General features: G+C 41.5%; 1 protein-coding gene across 2 annotated transcripts in view; it reads right to left on the bottom strand.

Annotated features, from left to right (window-relative positions):
- The window catches only part of LOC121947533 (immunoglobulin superfamily member 21-like), a 70,039-nt gene that overhangs the window by 41,965 nt on the left and 6,955 nt on the right, over window positions 1-21,119 (bottom strand). Inside the window, exons 2-4 of one of the 2 annotated variants that reach the window (XM_088082705.1) lie at window positions 4,551-4,663; window positions 1,809-1,930; window positions 1,431-1,549 (exon numbers count right to left, since the gene is read on the bottom strand). In XM_088082705.1, the coding sequence (XP_087938831.1) occupies window positions 1,431-1,549; window positions 1,809-1,930; window positions 4,551-4,663 (354 nt within the window). Of the gene's footprint in view, window positions 1-1,430; window positions 1,550-1,808; window positions 1,931-4,538; window positions 4,664-21,119 lie in introns of both variants that reach the window. The other variant, XM_088082704.1, reaches the window with a different exon arrangement.

Consider the following 21,119-nt stretch of genomic DNA (forward strand, 5'->3'; position numbering starts at 1 on the left):
AAACTGCTCTAAGCAGAAATTCCCAGGTGGAGAAGCGCTTGAACCATTCTTAGGTAAGGTTACCCCCACTTATGCAAGTAGCAAGGGTAGTCAGCTGTGGTCTCACATCCACGTCTGTGTCAGGATCCCCTAAATCAAAGGACACATTAAATTCAGGCTGAAGTAGTTTGTGAATGAACTCTGGTAAACCACATGGTGTCAGTGAGTTGTGATGCAGTTACGGACCTGATGGCCAGGTCAGCTGGATTATGGTCTGTAGGCACGTAATGCCACTGATGTGGAGACATTTTCCAGCATATACAGTGGACACGATTGTGCAAGTATACAAAGAATCGCTTGGCGTTGTTTTGGATATATCCAGGGACAACTTCGCTGTCACAATAAAACTTGGAAGCATTCGGTTTATGGTCAAGCTCTTCGAGGATCAGTTCAGTCAATTCAATAGCCATCACAGCTCTGCATAGTTTGAGGCGTGGGATAATGGGTTCTGGTTGAGGAGCTAGCTTTGCCTTACTAAAGAACAAAGCCAATTGTACACTGTCCATCTGTGGTGCTGACCCTCAGGTAAGCTACCGCTCCTATGGCCCAATTCAGAGCATCAAAACAGACACAGCTCAGTGTATGTGGCGTTGGAGAGGGGCTGCTATATGTATGAGTAAGAAAGATGGAGGCTGCTCAAATCCTGTAATGATTTTCTCCATGTTTCCCATTTGATAAACTCAGTGCCCCAATCATGTATGTGATTCAGGTTATATATATTTTTATCCAACATCACTACATGACCATGACCATCATCACTACAATTTGATTGTTATTATTGCTGCAATTATGTTATTATCATTACTACTTTTGTCGTTGCTAATATATTCCTGTGATTAAAAATTATGTCAACACCATGTCTCGTTTGTTTTCTTTTTTCCTGTTAGTTTGATATTGTACTCCTTACTTCACAATGTGATACATGTCACTGCCTCGCATTCAATTTACACATACCCTGCATAATTGTAATAACATCTTGTGCTGGGCTCCATATACTATGTCTTATTTTATTATATTGTCTATATTTGTGTTCTCATGTGTTCTTATGTTTTGTTTTTCATGTTGTATCGGAGCCGATATTCCCTTTGCTGCACACAATTCATAATGTCATTATCTCCATAAACAGATACTGTATCTGCATATGAATGCAGATATATAAATAAAGCAAGCTAACTCAGTGTCAGAGGAAGTTAATGAGTTAAAAGATCGCATTTCAGCCAGTGCATTCCACATCTCTGCGCAGACTGTTTACCTGCAATTAAAAAACAGATTCTGCAAAGCATAGCATGGCTGATATTTGTTTGTAGGGATTATCCACAGGATTCACCGAAAGAGTTTTGTTAACCCTAGATGTTTCCTCTAAATATGTGGTCTCAGAAATAAATCCATACCTATGACAGTGAGGGCGATGCTTCCAGAGGCTAGAATCACTTTATCTGTGGAGCTCCTGTCATAAATCCCCACATGGCACTCATACAGGCCATCATCCTCCATCTGGACCTCAGGAAGCCTGTTGGTATACACATTTAAAAAGATTACAGAGTGTGTATTTTAATTATAATTTTTATTTAACATGTCAGGTACTTGAGATAGACATAGTGGAAAATTTTCACTAGGGTTAATCTAATCATACTGTACCACCCCCTACCATCACTCCCCCACTGACAGAAGGAAGCATGCTACTGGTGAGAATTTTTCCAAAAACTCCTCTGTCTTTCAAATGATATGGATTATTTGGACTTAATGCAACTTGTACAGTAGTGTCTCACCGCACAGTTGACTGGTAGACCAGGTCCTCTCGTCTGTTATTGTCCTCCATATGGGAGTAGCTGGTGTTGTACATGGCATCATAGGTGAAAATCTTCTGCTTGGCACTGCCTCCTTCCATCACCTGAGTGGTAAAATTGTATCACTATCACAGAGTTTGAATAGGTTACAGTAAAATGTGATCATGTAGACATAAATGTAAATATTCTGTGCACATAGCGAAGTAGAGCAATGATTTACCTCTCTCTCACAGGAATAAGGTGACTTACAGATTTTTGTCTTGATTTATTAAAAATAATTTATGTCAGAAATGGGCAAAAAGTCAGTGTAGACCAAGTAGATGCTTATTGGACTAACTCTATATTTAGTATACTGTCACAGAATAAGAGGGTGTGGTACTGCTTCAGATAAAAGAGATAATGTGAAAAAGCCAACGGTAATAATTTACACACTCATTTTCGGAAATGCAAATCAAAACAAATTCAGAATTCCAGGCCCTGTATTGGGGTAAAAATTACTTAATCATGCAAACAAATGATTAGAGAGCAGAATTAATTAAACTGTGTGCATAAATTGTTTTTTTTTTTTTTCATGACACCTCCTGAGTTCTGTGAAATGTTTGCCAGGAGTAGGTGAACATGCTAAACATTGCTTTGTTAGTATTGTAACTGTGAGCATTTTAGTATACTTAAATCAAAGGGTAACTTCTGTGTTTTCCAACCTGGACCCAGTTTTTAAAGTGATTAATGACAAAAACAAGTTTTGAAATTGGGCGAGTATTGAGCAAGCAGCAGAGAAACCCACATTGATTCCCTGCACGCAATTGAACATCGTCAGTTTACATCCATTAAAAGCATCTATTTTTGCTACATACAGGCTCAGTGTGGTGATCTGTGTTTTATGTGGTGTGCTTGGGACTGGTCTGACTGCTTGCCTGCGGTGTGTCTCTTCCTGGACTGCTGTGTTGCAGGGGCTGGACATGGCTTTCTGGTGCTGGAGCTCACGGCACACATCCTCACCTGTTCCTCATCTGCAGTCATCCCTCTGCTGCATGAAAACAGCTTTACTTCTCTTCGGCGCCAAATTGTTTTCCGCCTCACACGTGGTAGATCGGCCGTCTCCTCTGAGATTTCTCTTGTGTGCATTTCTTGCTATTTCTGAACGTAACTTTTGTACTTACTAGTGTTTTCGTGTTTTTTCCAGTGCCTCCCTCCGTTGAGCTCCAGTCCCACACTGCCCAGCCTCTCGCCTCATTGCTCAGTCACTCGCCTCCTCCACCACACCTGACCACACCTCCTCTACCCTCTGCCTCACCAGCCTCACCAACTGCCAGCCTTACCGGTCTCTCCCGCCTCCCCAACACCTGGAACCCCACTTCCCTCCATTCCTCTCCTATCCCCTGGCATTCATTAAACCTCTCCTTTTGTATACCTTTAACCATGGCCGGCTCTACCCAATTTGGTGCCCTAGGCACCCTAACCCTAACCTGCACCTCCGCACCCAATAATGACACATCACGTGCTCACACATAATTTAGGAACATGTCACTGTTTATTTATTTGTAATGTTAATATATATATATATTTTTTCTAGACAGAAAACACTGCGTGAGGGCACCGGTGGGCATAGAAAATTATTATTTTATTATTATTTTCCCTCGAGGCCAAGGGGGACTGGCGGCGTGGCGGCACCCCTCCAGCAGATGGCGCCCTAGACGACCGCCTATATCGCCTATGCCAAGAGCCGACCCTGCCTTTAACTGTCCGTGTAGTCGCTCTTGGGTCCTCCCACTTACACGGTTCAAAACCGTAACATTCAGATTGTTATTCTCAGTGTGTGATACTGTTGTGGAAATGATCCCCACAGAGACAGACTTTTTTTGTTAAATACAATCCTTTTTGTTTTACCAGAAACAGAGCTGAAATTGCCAGCGACTAATACACCAGACACTATAAAAAGAATAATTTTAGCGTACATAGGGCCAGCATACTTTCACATCTAATTGGGAGAATAAAGACTTTAGTTCTACAAAATCAGAGGTAGTGATTCTTGGAACAGTTGAAAGATGAACCAAGATGGTTTCAGTGACTTTTATTTGTGTTTTAAAGTGATAAAATTGTTGTTCAGAGTTTGTTTAAAAATTGCCATTTTGGGTCTGTTTCTTGTCAACAAAATGATCGCACTCTTCAACAAAAAGGTCTGTCTCTTTAGGATTCTTTTCCATAATTATGTCAGACCCATAGAATAACATTGTGAGCCTGTCAGTGGCAAAAACAAGTAATTTAAGTGGACAAAAATTGACAGTTCTCATTTGCCCAGACAGATAACATTGCAGCCTGTGTCATTGTGGTTGGCTGTAGCAGTCTCTCTAAATACTGCACCAGTTTAAAAAACTTGCTGTTCAAATTAGTCACTTAGAAACAAAAACAAGAGTAAATAGGGTCCATGTTGAAAAATGCCAAAGCTACCCTTTAGGTCTTATTTGTACCAACAAAAACCAAATAAGGCACCATTAAGAAGAACACATACAGTACATCTACATTTTAACCAAATCTAACACAAGACCGCAGTTCCTGGCAAAATAGTGCGAAGACAAAACCCACTGAATTGTATGTATTTCCCTCCACTCAGCATACATATTTTCAAAGAGATATTTTGAGGGCAAAAGAAGGAGGGAGTTACATTGACTATAGAGAGAAATTGGTAAGCAGTTGTTATTGGATGAAGTTCACCTGTGTGCTCACCCGAAACCACACAATCTCTCGAAGGTTGCCATCTGTTCGGAAGTTGCATTTGAGCGTGACCGTGTCTCCAATGACAACGGGAGGCAGAGGCTCAATGGAAACAGTTAAATAACCTACCAAAGAGAGAAAGATAGGAGATATTTGGAAATGTCATTACACTCCCCAAGTTTAGCTATGTACTGACATGTTCCTATGGATTTATAAAGCAAACCACAGCCAAAGTGTGACTGGACTTGAGGTATTTTTAGGCTGGTACCAATTTATGATTGTGATAGGTCGAGCAGATGTGTTGTGACATTACAACAGGACTACAACATACACAACAACAGTAACCTCCACTTTACTGCTTGAGCAAGTCAACCAATCCTTTAGAACAGACGGACAGCGGAGAGCACCTGTTGGACAACCTAAAAAAACATGTTCTAACCCAAGCCGTCACATGTTGCTGCTTTGCACCGTACTTTCATGTCAACATATTTCATTGTACGTATCCTTCTGTGTTTGCCCTTTCCATCTTGGGATGGAGCTATCATAATGTCAACAAATGTGTAAGCGTGCAGACTTGGGTTTGGTACATTATTGCATTTATTTACACCATCTTATTTACATGTACTTATTATTCACAGTGATGTTTTGGTATTCTGCATTTGTATAGCATTTTTCTATACAAAGTGCAAACAAATCAAAGCGTTTTCACACTACACATTAACCCATTTACACGCTGGTGGCAAAGGCTACCTTACATGGTGCCACCTGCCTCATACGCATTCACAGTCTGATGGCGCAGCATATGGAGCAATTTGGGGCTCAGTATCTTGCACAAGGATATTTCAACATGTTGACTGGAGGAGTTGGGGATCAAACTGACCCTCCACCTACCTGCCCTGCACTGTTCAGGAAAGCTGCTAGTTCTTTTGGTTGAAAAGGCAGAGAGGAGAAGAAGAGGGAGAGATTGCGGAGGTTCGAGCAGGTTGTGTTAAATTGACTGAGTTGTAATGTTATTTGGACATAAATAAAGATATGGGTGGGGGGTGGGGGGGGGGCTAAGGAAAGGGAAAGAGAGGGGAAAGGAGAGGAGGAGGAAGGAAAGGAAAGGAGGGAATGGGAAAAAGAAGGAAAGAAAAAAAAACTGAGTTTTTATAATCAGAGTCAAGGATCATGGGGACCAAAGGAAACCAAGGGACGATTGTGGACTTAAAGGGAGGCACAGTCCTTGATATTGACTTTTATTTTCTTGTACATTATATTAATACATTTTGTGCAGCCTATAGTGACTCTGTTTGTTGTTCGTTGTTTTGTCTTTTATGTTTGTAACAAAAAGCAAAAAAGTTTTTTAAAAAAAAAAAAGTTATGAGGACAACCCAAAACATGTTATTCCGTCCTTCTCACACAACCACGTCACTTACAAATGCACACAGTGGGATGTTTTGACAACATGAGCACATGTGAAGCAATGCCAAAACGTCAACAAATGCTATGGTGCAGATAGTTAGGATAAGGGGAAGGATAGATGTATTAATAAAAACATCACATTCGGATGAGAAGCAAACACTGACCACTGCATTAAATTTGGGGTTTGTTGGATCCATCCACCACTACCCTCGTCAGCCCTATAGGCACCCTTGCACTCCTTATTTTATGTTGTTACTGGCAGCATTTCAACCTGACGCCATTCTGTGGTGCATCATGCGCTCGTGACAGGTTCTGTACAGCCACATTTTCAAGAGATGCCGGCCATATGCATATCAGGCTGATGTAGCAGGTGCCATTCAGCCATTTAGCAGGGTATAATAATAACAACTCAACTGGTTTCTGAGTGAGAGTGAGGAAGGTCAGAAATAAAGACAAATAAGGAAAGTTCCAAACTGAGATAGGAAAAAGAATTGAAAAAGAGAGCTGTAGCATAAAACTCTACAGGAACAGGTGACACTGTGAGATGTTTTTTTAAATAAGTGTTCACCATTGAGGTCTTTGTTTTGTCTCATGACACATATTGTATTGGATATTTGTGTCATGTTATTGTTGGATCACACAACCTGTCAGGTGGCCTGTTCATGCTATTTATGGGGTGTGTCTCTGCCCTCTGTCATGTCTGAAGAAGGTCTATGGCCCGAAACATCACACGTGTAATTTATTAAATGCTCATGAGAGCATTATCTAGTGAACAGACTTTATTTAATTTTTGCTAACTGTGTGACAGACCTATATCCCTTACTGAATCAAAACATATTTACTGTAACTTTTTAAACCCCAGTGATACATTAAGTCAGCCAGTAATACAGTGAACCAAAGTCTTGTTTTCCAGCCACAAAAAAAAAAAAAAAAGATCACAAATCTGTCAAGCTGAATTCGAGGATATGTGTATAAAAACAATAAAACGTATATTCAAGACATTTAGGATATGTCCATTTGATGGAATGGTGCAGTGTCTTGAATTTTATGCAGTGTAAACAGCTGCAAAGCAGAAAAAGGTCAAAATATCAAAAGGCTCAATAAATTTAGTGCTAGGATGTTGACAGAGTATCAAGATGAACTGGCAAAGAAGGAAGGGAGAACAGAGACGAAAGGGATAGGGAAGACAGTTAGACACATGTGCAACACATCAGGGCTTGGCAGGTGTCAAAATAAAGCAGGAAGTACAAGACAAAGAAACACAAGGGGAACAAAAAAGGCAACTAAACTGACAGAATGAGACATGACACTGCATGGCAGAGCTGCAACAAAATGATACATCCATCCTTCCATTTGCTTCCGCTTATCTGGGTCTGGCTTGCGAGGGCAACAGGCGGATCAGAACATTCCAGAAGTCTCTCTCCCCAGCAACACTTTCCAGCTCGTCTTGGAGGACCCCAAGGCCTTCCCAGGCTCAGACAAGATATGTAATCCCTCCAACGTGTTCTGGGTCTGCCCTGTGGCCTCCTACCAGTAGGTCGTGCCTGAAGGTTATCAGATGCCTGAACCACCTCAACTGACCCCTTTCGACGTGAAGGAGCAGCAGCTCTTCCCCGAGCTCCTCCCCCTATCTCTGAGGCTGAGCCCAGCCACCCTGCAGAGGAAGCTCATTTTGGCTGCTTGTATCCGCAATCCCATTCTTTCTACCCAGACCTCATGACCATAGGTGAGGGATGGAACATAGATGGACTTGTAAATCGAGAGCTTCGCCTTCTGGCTCAACTCCTTCTTCACCACAATGCATCCAACCCACACGCATACTGCAGATGCTACACCAAACCACCTGTCCATCTCACGTAGTCCACCGTTTTCCAGCAGAGAACAAAGGCCTCAGATTTGGAGGTGCTGACTTTCATTCCGACGGCTTCACACTCAACCACAAACCGCCCAACTCCATGCTGAAGGTCATGGTGTGATGAAGCCAACGGAACCACATCATCTGCAAAAAGCAGAGATGCAATTCTGACGTCCCCAAACTGGACCCCTTCCTCCCCCGAGCTGCACCTTGAGATCCTGTCTATGAAAATCACGAACAGAATCAGAGACAAGGGACAACCTGGTGGAGGCCAACACCCACTGGGAACATGTTTAACTTCATGCCAAGTATGCAGACAATCTGCATTGTTCCGAGGTTTGACGATCGGTGGGAGCCTCCTTTCCAGCACCCTGGAGTAAACTTTCCTGGGAAGGCTGAGCAGTGGAGGACACTCTTCTGTCCCTTTTTTAAAAATTGGCACCACCATCCCGGTCTTCCACTCCACAAGCACTGTACCCAACCTTCACATGACATTGAAAAGGCATGTCAGCCAAGACAGCCCAACAATGTCCAGAGCCTTCAGCATCTCAGGGCGAATCTCATCCACACCTGACACCTTGTCACAAAGAAGCTTTGTCACTACCTCAGCGACCTCTGCCAGAGCTATGGATGAAGAATCTCCCCGAGTCTTCAGACTGTGCCACAAAGTGTTCCCTCCACCACTCAACAATATCTTCAGTCCAGGTTAGCAGTTCTCCTCCCCTGCTGAGCAAAGCTTGAGACAATCCCTGCTTTCCCTTCTGGAGACATCTCATGGTTGAGTCAGAACTTCCTTGAGGCGGACCAAAAGTCCTTCTCTATGGCCTCCCCAAACTCCTCCCACACCTGAGTTTTAGCTTTTGTGACCACCTCTCTTCACCCAAGTGTCCAAGACATATGGCCGCAGATCAGATGATATGACCACAACGTTGATCATTGTTCTTTGGCTGAGGGAGCTCTGGTACCAAGTACACTTATGAACATCCCTATGCTCAAACAATGTGTTCGTTTGGACAGAAGTAGCACAGAAGTCCAATAACAAAATACCTATCGGGTTCAGATCGGGCATGCCGTTACTCCAAATCACACCCCTGTTGAAGTCCCCCAGGAGAATAATGGAGTCCCAAGTTAGCACACTTTCCAGGATACCGCCCAGAGACTCCAAGAAAGCTAGGTACTCTGAACCGTTGGTGCATAAGCACAAACAACGGGCAGAGATCTCCTCTTACCGACTTGCAGCCCCATTGAGGCAACCCTATCGTTCCCAAGGAGAACTTCAACATAGCGGCAAGCAGCCGGGGACTTGTAAGTATCCCCACACCCGCCCTGGGCAACTCCGGAAAAGGAGAAAGTCCAGCCCCTCTCCACAGGTACAGTTCCAGTGCTAGAGCTGTAAGTGGAGGCGTGCTGAATTTCATCTAGCTCAGGCATGTCAAACTGGTCCACAGGGGGGGCCGGTGTGGCTGCAGGTTTTGTTTCCAACCAAGTAGCAGCACACCAGACTTGACTCATTTAATCAACTGATCTCCGTCTTCAGACAGTTGATTGGTCAAACTGTGTGCTCTTGGTTGGTTGGCACAAAAACCTGCAGCCACACCGGCCCCCCTGTGGACCAGTTTGACAAGCCTGTTCTAGCTGGTACCGCTCCACCTCCCACACAAGCTCCGGCTTGTTCCCCGCCAGAGAGGTGATGTTCCATGTCCCCAAAGCTGGCCTACAAAGCCAGGGTTCAGCATGCCCTGGGCCCCGCCCCTGTCTGCTGCCCAGCACACAATGCACCCGGCCCTGATTTCCAGTCCTGCAGGTGGTGTGCCCACGGGGTGGTGGCAGCATGTCAATCCTTCGGGCTGAGTCCGACTGGGTCACATGGCCAAAGGCCTGGCCATCAGACGCTCGCCTTCAAGCTCCCCCCTGGGTCTGGCTCCTGGGGGAAGGGGTTGCAATGGTTGCATCAGGGTCTTGGTGAATTGCTCTTAGGGTGGCCACTCCCCTGGGACCTCTTTACCTTGGGTGACCATACCAGGAGCTAGCACTCCTGACAACACAGCTCCCAAGATCACAACAGCTCCCAGGATTACAGAATTATACAGAATATTCAATATATGAGTCTTTCAGACTGTGTTGAATGAAGTGGCTCAAAGAGAAAACTGCATTTAAAAAGTTAACCTTCAGATTGATAATTATTCCATGTTATCTTTATCTTTGTAGTTACTATGATGAAATGAACCAAACTTTCAACAACAAAAAAAATATCCTTAGCTGTGTTCATAGCGGTAGTATTTGGTAGAGGCTTTCCATTGAAGTGCCCCACATTTTTTGCCAGACACTTGAATATTTGGACTCTATCCCTTGGAAAGGATGGGATTAAATTTAGCAGGAATGTACATCTGTTGCTGCTGTTGCATTTCTTTGTGACACTCTGACTCTTGTGTGTTAGATTAACAGTCACTTGTCGGTGCTGTTAAAGTTGCAAAGCGCATAAATCATTGCATCCATCAAGGCCAGCTGTCCACAAGTGTTGTCACCAGTGAATGGAAAGCTAACCCTGACCTCTGCCTGTCTAATAAACACACCAACAGCTCACACAGTTCACGGCTTATATACAATAATCCCCAGGAGAAGCAGTATTTACACCAGCCGCTACATTTACATGTTGCTGTGCTTTAAGCAGTGCGTGTAAATAGGTTAATGCAAATTGCAAGTCTACAACATGAATGTGTAACATTATGATAATGTATGTATTAATCACTTGAAGAACATAATTTCACACATGAAAATATACAATATGTCTTGCAGGATACAGTATGCCATATTAAATCAAAATTTTACCTTTAGATTTAATATTTAATATTTTAATTTAACATATAACATTTACATTTAAGATTTAGATTTAACATATAACATTTAGAGATAGCATAACATTTAACATTTAGGTTTTTATTTTAAACCTTTTTTTATTTTACACCAACATATATTGAACATATTTTTTCATGAAAGAATAAATCTGACAATGTTCAGAAATATTGCTCTAAATGTGATTCACACCTCTTTTTAATCATGTTTTAGAGCTAACTGTGAAGAAATGTTGCTGTTTCACAAGTTCACAATTTTGCAGTCAGTGTCCCATAGTCATCTGCAATCTTCACAAAAAGAGTTCTTTCCATGTCTGAAATTGCAGGTGTGGGTGAACAGCTGGTGCAAACATTCTCTTGAGACAGTGATATGTTAAAATGTCAATGATAACATCAGCTGACTAGTTTGCACGCCCTCAGTACACGGTTGTAATCAGGCCCAACAGTGTTACTCGAATTCACTCTTCAAGGTTTTTCTTCCATCTGCTGTGATACTGACAGTGGCTGGTCCTGTGCAGGCAGGGCACATTTGACAGCTCTTAACTGAAGTGTTCAAAGCAAACATATCTGGTGATGTGGCCCATGAGGGTATGGATCACCTTCCATATAACTTTATGTTGTGGGTGTTGAGGTCTCTCTGTAGGCTTTCCTGATGTCTCCTCTTGATGCTAGTTTCATAAATTATCATTTAATTTATGAATTATCATTTATGAAATTATTATTAATTATGATTAATTATCATTTATGAAACAACACTCCACACATGTTTAATTCACATATGGTTTTAGGTAGCTTTTGGGAATATTTATATGAGGGAAAATTCACATGCCAGGCATTTTTTTTTTACATGTGAAATCCAAGCTGTCAATCATCAGTTACATAGATATAATTAATCACGATATAACCATGTTTTTTTGGTTGTTGCACATGTGTATAGAAGAATTTGTGGGCAGGCTGATGTCATGCAATACAGGCCAGTGCTTCGGATGTGAGGCTGATCACAAAGGGCATCAGAGCGCCTCCAGCACCACCAGGTTGCTGTGCTGCAAGGTGTATTTGGTTTTGGTCCCAGTCCATGTGTCAGGGGGCAGCTCACACACTCATGCATGCACGTGCGCGCATGCACGCACGCACGCACGCACGCATGCACACATATGAAAAGATGTTTTTCACACGTGCTCTCATTTGTGCATGACTGAGACAAAGCCCTGCCCAGATGTATTCTTTACAGTGTGTGTGTGTGTGAGTGTGAGCTGCCCCCTGACACATGGACTGGGACCAAAACCAAGGGCACCTTGCAGAACAGCAGTAGTGCTGGAGGCGCTCTGATGCCCTCTGCCATCAGCCTCACCTCCACAGCACTGGTCTGTACTGCATGACGTCAGCTTGCCCCCAGATTATTTTCCCCATGTTTTTCCTTTTAATCCTTCCTCCAGCTTTCATCCAAACAGCCAGGCACACACAAACAATGTGGCAGAGAGATTAACGCATATCAGAATAACACTGAAATGACACACAAAAAAAGCACTCCGACATGGTAACTGATTCATAATGTCCTCTGTAAACAACAAAAAGCAATCATTTAACTGAGGGAAACCATATTTTGGAATGAGATTAAGGTTAGAGAAATGAGATATACAGGACTGATACCACTGTTCCGCACCCCACTATGGCTGCTTTTGCCCTACTTTAATGTGACAAAAACAGAGAGAACAATTCAAAAATCTAGCCTTTATGGAGGGCTGTGAACTCACAAGTGTTTGGTATTCCATGTCTTGTGTTGTCTTTGCAGGAGGAGATAAAGCTGTCTCATGCAGCCAAGTGGCTTTCCTCTTTGTACATTTCTCTCGTTATAGAAGGCAGAGTCTCCCCTGCTGTCAGATAAAAAACTCAAACACATCACCAGCAAGTTGAAAGAATACAAAAACTGTTCAGTTGGCGCTGTTACAGTGTGCATTTGGAATGGTGGATATCTGGCAATGGAAAAGCTGCTTTGAGTGGGAAATATAGAGCTCAGTTCCATACACAGGGCAAAATCTTTTCTCCTCTCAACATCAGGGATTTTTTTTTCAGATAAAAAGAGAAAGAATACAGGAAATCCCGTGATCCACCCTGACCAGACAAAACAGGGCAATTGACATACGATAAGTTCAGAGCTTGTATCAGGACACGGTTAGCCTAGCTTGGCACAAAGACTGAGAGAAGGAGGAAACAGCTAGCATGGCTCTGTACAAAAGTTACATAAAACATACACTTACCAACACCTTGAGCACATGAATCTGTTTAATACTGGCACAGACAGAAACATAATAAAACTCAGAGTCCACAGCCATGCTAGTTGGCTCCGTGAGGCTGTTATTTGAAGCAAAGCAGTGCCTTAAGGAAACAGGCCACCAAGGCTGCCTAAACAACAAGTTCCAATTTTGACCTGATGATGGTGCAAGATGAATAGTGTTGGGATTTACAGGGCTGCACAGATGATTTGTTAATTTGTGCAACTTCAACTGGACATGTGAAGGCATTTCCTGTAAGTCCAATTCCACTGGAAAATGGTGGCTGAGACTGCATGTCCTCTGTTCTCTTAAGCAAAGGGACAGCCATATATCTCAACCCCCAGGGTATTGCATCTTTCACACTTCATCTCCAGGCATGGTTGGTTCACCACGGTGACCCCCCAGGATGTCACCAAGCCAAGAAGAGAAGCATCTGCTATTCTTCTGGCTCTCACTCCCAAACCTCCTCCGAGGAAGGTTGCAGGTCTGGAGGACCAATGCTACCCTTCCTTCCTTCCACACCTAAGCTCACAGCAGGAGCTGCAGCCTTGTCTTAGCTCTGCTTTTTGAGTCTCAAGAGACTTTACAGAAGTTAAATAGCCACAGCTAACCTCTCAAGCCAAAAGGTGAACAGAACCGACATAGCACTGAACTGCTGTCTCTGTAAGGACACCAGGACCGGCCAGTCTCCCCCTGGATCCTTGAACTGCACAGCAAGGACTGAACCGGAACCCTCTTTTCTTTAGCCAGCAACCCAAAGAACTCTTCTCCCACTCCTGGATTGGCAAGGAACATCTGGGCATAGCATTAGCACATAAGTACGGGCTGGGCAAGACTTTTTACTTCTTTTGTCATATCATGTGTAACATGTATTGATGTTAATGCTATTGAATGAGTCATTGTTGTGATCTCTTTGTTATTGGGTTATTGGTTAGTTTGGAATTTAGTTTGTTAATGCCTCACACAGACAGGGTCTTGCTTGCAACTAAACATCCTTTTTACTAACCAAAGCACCTTATACACATATTAGATCACATACATGCACTCAGAAACTGGCTCTAAACGGAAGCACACAGAGGGGGAACTTAAAGTTCCCACCTTCTCTTCGTTCCTTTGTCTGACCGACGACATGGTCAGCTAAGGCCTTCCTTCTCTTGCTCTGCAGCAATCTTTAATATGGCATCTCGTTGGAGGCTCTGTTGTTAGTCAATCCTCCTCTGCCTCTTGGTGTGCTCATGCTCACACCAACAGGCACTTTCTCTTTGTCTCTTTCTCTCTCTCTCTCGCTCTCTCTCTCTCAGACACACACACACACACACACACACATATTTACACATCCATACCTGTTTATATTAATAGTTGGGACACATTGTGTGTTTGTTTTGTTTTTCCTTTCTTTTTGGAATGTTTTTGTAATCATACTTTCTATCTGCTAAGTGTTGTACAAAGGTATGTAAATCGCCAACTACTATGCCAAGAGAAATCATCCACCCTTTATTATTAATGTGGTAGTTTTGGTTTTAATAATTACTTCAATTATATATCAGATTTCCACATTGATAGTTTTATGAGACTGATTTTATTGATTGGCTATCATTTTCCTTCTCCGGGAGTGGTACCCCATGAGGTGGTTTTATGTTAATCAAGCCACATTATTTAACATAATTAATAATTATTTTTAATTGTGCACTGACAGACTGATGTGAGTTATCCTACTTTTTTGTTAATTTAATAGGCTACCTCACAGTGCCGAACTGTTTAAGTGATAACTGAATCACCGTAAAGGAAAGTAAAATATAGCACGTTATATTCCAGTCCCCTTCTGTTTGTTTATGTGGCCTAAATTAAGCGGTCTGATTTTGTTTTAATAATATTCTAGTGCTAGGCTCATTAAAACGAGTTGAACTGTTAGTGCCACTAACTAGGTGGACCGTGGGAGAAATAGTACTAGGTAATCTATATTTAAGAATTTAATGAGCCACCTTTTCCTATAAAGGTCCAGTCTGGTCAGTCTTGAGAAGAGCTAGATGAGGTGGCTCAGGCATCTAATTAGGATGCCTCCCGGACGCCTCCCTGGTGAGGTGTTCAGGGCACGTCCCACTGGTAGGAGGCTGGAGAGACGATGTCTCTCAGCTGGCCTGGGAACACCTCGGGATCCCCCAGAAAGAGCTGGACGAAGTGGCCGTGGAGAGGGAAGTCTGGGCTTTCTTGCTTAGGATGCTGCCCCATGACCCCTCTCCGGATAAGCGGAAGAAAATGGATGGATAGATGGAAGGATTATTTGGCATATAATGTAAGATTCCAACTGTCTTGGGCATATAATGAAAAAAATCTACATGTAACAGGTAGCTGTGAATGGCTAGAAAAAAGACCATATTACAATAAAACAAATCAATTTCACTAATGTTGTTATGGTATCATCCTAAATATGATGTTAAAGTCAATAAACCATCCAATCCAATTGAATTTTCATGTGAAATTGCAAAGGCAGTACACAAATGATTAGCAGTTAATGGTGTGTCCCTACCTAATTGTCCTATATGGAATAATACACTGTTAACTGCAGGAGGTATAACATTAGCAGAGAGTAAAAACAAAATATCACTTGGTCAGATTGTAAGGGATGGAGATATTATACAATTTCATGAGCTGAAAATCCAGTTTGGTTTAAATGATTCTACATTTCTTCAGTATTTACAGCTGAGATCTGTTTTTTTTTTTTAAAAAAAAGTCATATCTCAAGGAATCATACCTGGATCTAAAATTGTCCTTGATACTGTTTCTTCAATATATAACAATAATATAATAATAATAATAATAATAATAATAATAATGATAATTTATTATATGTTGCTAATTTTGGCCCTCCCTGACAGCACTACCTCTACCAAATTATAATGGGAGCAAGACATTTGCTCATCTCTCACGGCAGTGCAGTGGAATGCCAACTGAAGCATCCAATATCAGTTTCTGATTGTGTCAGCTATAAAATTATTCAAATGAAGATTATCCACAGGGCATATATGACGCCATACAAATTAAATACAACTGACCCAAATTCTTCAAAACAGTGCTGGCATGGCTTTGGTGGGACAGATATAAATAAATTTTCATATAACTAAATGCACTGTTGTATGTATACTTGGAAATATGATGAACATTTCACATTCAAAAACTACACAATGCATTGTTGCTTTAGCTTTTTTGTCTGTAAAGAGGACAATACTCATGAATTGGAAAACTCACAAACCAGACTGCTATAACATACATAGTAACTGGCTCATGGACTTTTTAGACTTACTATCGATAGAGAGTACAGCCTCGACTCTTAGTGACTATAGTAAATTAGCTGCTTCATGGACTATCATAAGACGAAAGTTGAATAATAAAAATAACAATCTGTGTAGTGGACTGCCTTGGCGTGGTCATTACATTTTTCCTCTGAGGAACTCCAGAGCTCAGCGTCCCCTGGGCAAGTGGGGGACACGTCAAGAGACACTGTTTTACAACCCAAAACATCCAACAGAGGGTTGTTAATTAACTTAAGTGATACTCCATGTAGGCATCTGCAAACACATTCTGCTTTTAAGCCATAGAAAGTGTCAGTACTTGTATAAGTACTTGGCCCTTTCCATCACAAGATGCGTGGGAGATAGGCATTCTTGAGGCCACATCCAGCATACCACAGGATGTAAGACATCTGAATGACCTCCTGGTCATTCAGATGTCTTACATGATTGTTGCTAGATGATTGTTGCTTCATGTGCCTGAGTGGTCACTCAGGCACATGAAGCAACAATCATTCATTGCCCCCCTGCTGAGATGACAAAAGGCAGAACATGTTGTAAAGTCATTATAAATCCTTGTGTTGAGACTAACATCTGATAGAATCGCTTGGACCTAGGTTGTGAGTTAAAGTTTAACTTAATTCTCTAATCCTTCTCTTTGTAGGTAAGAGTTTGTACTTTGATGAAGAAGTAGGACCAACTCCCATTCTTTTATCATTTAATTTGAATGATTTAGGTAAAAGCATGTTTTATTCACTTTTTGTGATGGAGCCCTATTGCCATCTAAGTGACCTTGATTATCATTAATCTCATAACCAACTTTATAGTTACATCTTATTTTGCATTCATTGTATAATGTTTAAAAGTAATCCTATATCTAAGTAATCACCAAGTTTGTTAGGATCCATGGTACAATGTTACGTTATGTGTGGTCATTTAACAGAATTGAGCAAAGGATCTTCAGAATCATGTGTTACGTTATAAATTACTTTTAGGTCTCCTAACATGTATTTGAAGTTACTGTGATGAGACTATAGTGGTGATAAGATACGTGAATTTATACACCACGGGTTAGATCGCGTAATTCGTCATAAAGTACAGACACATAAATGTCTCCTAAATTACATTAGGTCTTTTTGAAACTAATTCCAGATGTGCTGAAGTTTTTCTTTGCTCCTTTTTACCGCGGCGCGTCTCGTGTATCCACGCTCGCAACTTTTTCTTTTCTTCAATTTTATAAGCGGAGCCGCAACAGCTCATCAGAGCTTTGCAGAACTTTACTTTTGAAGCCATTTTCTTTTTAAATCTCTTTGACGCTTTTCTTTATACCAGTTTTTGGTCAGTAAAGACACTTTTGTAATTCGTTTTAAGTAAACTCAAATTAATAATTTAAAGTGACTCCCTCAGACCAATGGGACTACTTTTGATTATTTCTGCGAGTTTTAACTGCGAAGGACACTCCGCGATTCGCTATCAACTCAGCCACGGATCTAGAAGCAACACCTGCTGCACAAATGATCAGCATCCGTTGCCTGCCCTTAAGGACTTTGTTTAAAGACTTTTACCGGTTTGCTGAGGCGAACACCGAGGCCAGTTAAAGACCGCCGTACACCAACTCCACGTGCCCGGCCGCCGCCGCTTTTCAACGGGTCACCTAGTCTGGAAGACGCGCCGCAGCTCTCCCCTGGAGTGACGCGAGGACCTGGACCTCCCCGGAGAAGTCTAATCAAGTCGGCAAAAGTAGGTAGAATAACATCTTCTAGTGATCAGAGTTGATGTCGTATAGCGAAGCTTTAATGCCAAATTTCTAAATTCTACGTCACCGTTCAGTGCGCATCCACGCTTTAGACGGTCACGTATTTCCCCCACTATCATCCATAATTAATCATTTACATCACCTGAACATACATCATTTAGGTTCCCTTTCATGTGTTCACTGCCCTTTTATATGTCATACTATTTCATCTATTTACTCATCATTTTATTAGTCTAAATAAAATATTCTCATTTATCGCCAAGTCGTTGTCTGTGGATATTATTTCATGAGAGAAAGAAGATCAATGTATACAGGATAAACGGTACAGATTATGAGATTGATTAAAGTAAGGACATGTCTTAACACTGTCACAATTTAAGATTTAATTTTCTCCTGAATGGAGAATGGTGCCCCTTTTACTTTAATGAGTGCAAAATCCAAATTCTAACGTAGTTATTAATAACCGCTACATCTGATTGATCCCATATTATGCAAGTATGCTTGTGCATGTACGATAATAAAAATAATAGTCTGTACCAATGCTGTGTCCCCTCCCCACAGGGAGAAAGGGACCTTCCTTGTCTTTTCTGGACATTTTGTGTATTATTGTTTTTGTTGTTTCTGTATGTCATGTGGATTTTTGCTCTCATTGTCTTCCTTGTTATGTGGAAAATTAAAAAATGTAATGGGAAAAAAAATATTATTATTTTTAATAATCTTAATAAATTCATTATTTCTGACAGCCATACTTTAACAGTTTTTGACCCTTGCATGAGGCCTAATCACAAAATGGGTGGCCTGTGTTAAGGCCTAATCCCCACAATAGTCAGGTGATTAAGAAATTACAATTCATCCTAACAGGAGAGATGAATGTCTGCACCAAATTTTATCACATTTCATCCAATAGCTGTTGAGATGTTTCACTTAAAACAAAATTAGGTCTCCCCAGTCTTTTCCTTTCCTAATGCTTTGAATAAAGCATTTTTTATTGCAGTAGTAAAAGGCAGGACTGGCTGCACCTGGAGGACATCCACCTGCTTACTGGCATTGTTGACTGTGTCAGTGCTGCATGTACCATCAGTGGAAGGGCTCCAGCTCTGTGCTTTATTGTAGGAGGGAAAAAAGCTTAGTTTGTATTTAAAAATCTAGAGAAAAGCTCCCAAGATCACAGACAGAAATCAGTGAATTCTGCTCTGGGATTAAAATCCATGCACCATGTGGTTTAACAGCCACAAGCCTTTAATCATTTTAAAGTACAGCTTACCTTAAGCAATATGGGTCACAGTTAGACAATGGGCTTTCTATCCCTGAAGGGAAAAATCTCCACACAGCATTAGGTTATGGAGATGACATCCCTCCTACTCTGAAGCCACATCACTAGGCTGCAGAAACATCTGAATGCCCTTGATACAAACTTTCCTTGCTTTTGCTTTTGATTTGCAATCTACTGGTATCTGGATCTATAGTAACACAGCAATATTATTGTATTTTCACATATATTTTAAATTACTGCATATTTTCTAAAGCAGATGAAATGCTTTCTGACGTTTTCTTCAAAGAGGTTCAAAAGAGGAGAATTAATCATTTCAAATGATGTAACACTATTTAGGTACAGCACATGCACAGTACAATCAGGATCACTTTCACCCTCAAAATGGTATGCACTGTTTTGTTACGTTTCCCTGAATGACATGTTTTGTCAAAATGGTGTGAAATTGTGTGCAGTGTCCTTTGAAGTATGTTTTCCTTTTTTTGGTGGGTGTGTCGGAGGTGTGTCAGAGGTGTATCCAATCAGCAATTGCTGTACATAGATTTTTTTGTTGCATAATTTAAAGGTAGAGCACTTGCATAACATAACAGGCTGCTCAACACACCTCTGTTTCTGTTTAAATAAATGTTTTGCTACATTTTGTCGGGGCTGAGCGCAGCGCTGGTCTGCATTTGCCCATGGGCTCAATAACTGGCATACTCTCATAGAACAAAAAAGTCAGAACTAAAAGACAATAAACAAATAGTTAATGCAAATGCTCTATCTTATATCAGCCACCATCAATGTGAGTGCACCTAAAAGATTTGTCAGACCAAGCGCACCTTAGGAGGCTGAAAATAGTGCTCCCAGAAAGCACCTGAGCGGACACTGTCACTTTATTTTTTAGCACCATTGCTGTCAGCCTCCAACATCACAGCTCCAGTTATACTCCACATATGTCATACCTCAAACTCCCATGGGATCAAAGAACGTGATTCAGCCTTTATTGAACAGTGTTGATTTTCTTACCTCCCAAGCAGCAACTGATTTTCATGTATGTCATCATGGTCAACTTAAACTGACAGAGGGCCCTGAGTGCAACCCTAAAGCCAGAACAATGATAAGTCTAAAAACCCTGGATTGCATTCAAATGTCATTTTTTAAAAATCATTTGTCATTTATATTTAAATTATTTCTTTAGTCATGTATGTAAATTCAGTTCATACGAAGCCAGAACCTCACTACTACACTACGTCATTAGGTGGCTCATTGAGCTTGGGTGTTAAAGAATAATGCTTATGGCAACAGAGGAAGAATAAATCCTCCTGCTGTGAAGTGAATGCAAGCTTAACATGTGTATCTCTTTTGTTCTATATCACAGGTGTGTAAGTATGCCTTAACTTAAGTGTAATATCAGATTTTATGAGTTGAACATAAAGCTCTGTAGATTGCTTGCATGTGTTGATTAGAGAAGCAATTTGCTTTCTTTTGTGTGTCTCTTCTGTTCTATATCACAAGTGGGTAAATATCATAGCCTGTATATGAAGATGAACAACACGCCTCCACTACCCCCACTATGCTAAAGTGAGGTTAAAATCTCTGGGATATGGGCGTTGTCATCTTGCGAGGTCATTGTCATTGAAAGCCTGCATCTGCGCAGTAGCGATATGTGGGGTGGGGAGTTCCCAGCAAAACACCACTCCGACCAGTCATGAGCAGCCCAATTGAATGCAAGCGCATGGGTGGCTGTCACGGCTGTCAATCACTGTGGGAAAGCACCCTTTTGTATAATTTAATAACTCATTAAAACCAAACTCATCATAAAAACAAACGAACAAACATCAGAGTGATGAGAACTACCTTGAGTGACAGAAACCGTTTTTGGAAAAAAGTTATATTTGGCGT

This window comes from Plectropomus leopardus, chromosome 9 (assembly GCF_026936395.1).
Source record: "Plectropomus leopardus strain MGB_pleo_1.0 chromosome 9, ASM2693639v1, whole genome shotgun sequence".
In the NCBI taxonomy this organism is placed as follows: domain Eukaryota; kingdom Metazoa; phylum Chordata; class Actinopteri; order Perciformes; family Serranidae; genus Plectropomus; species Plectropomus leopardus.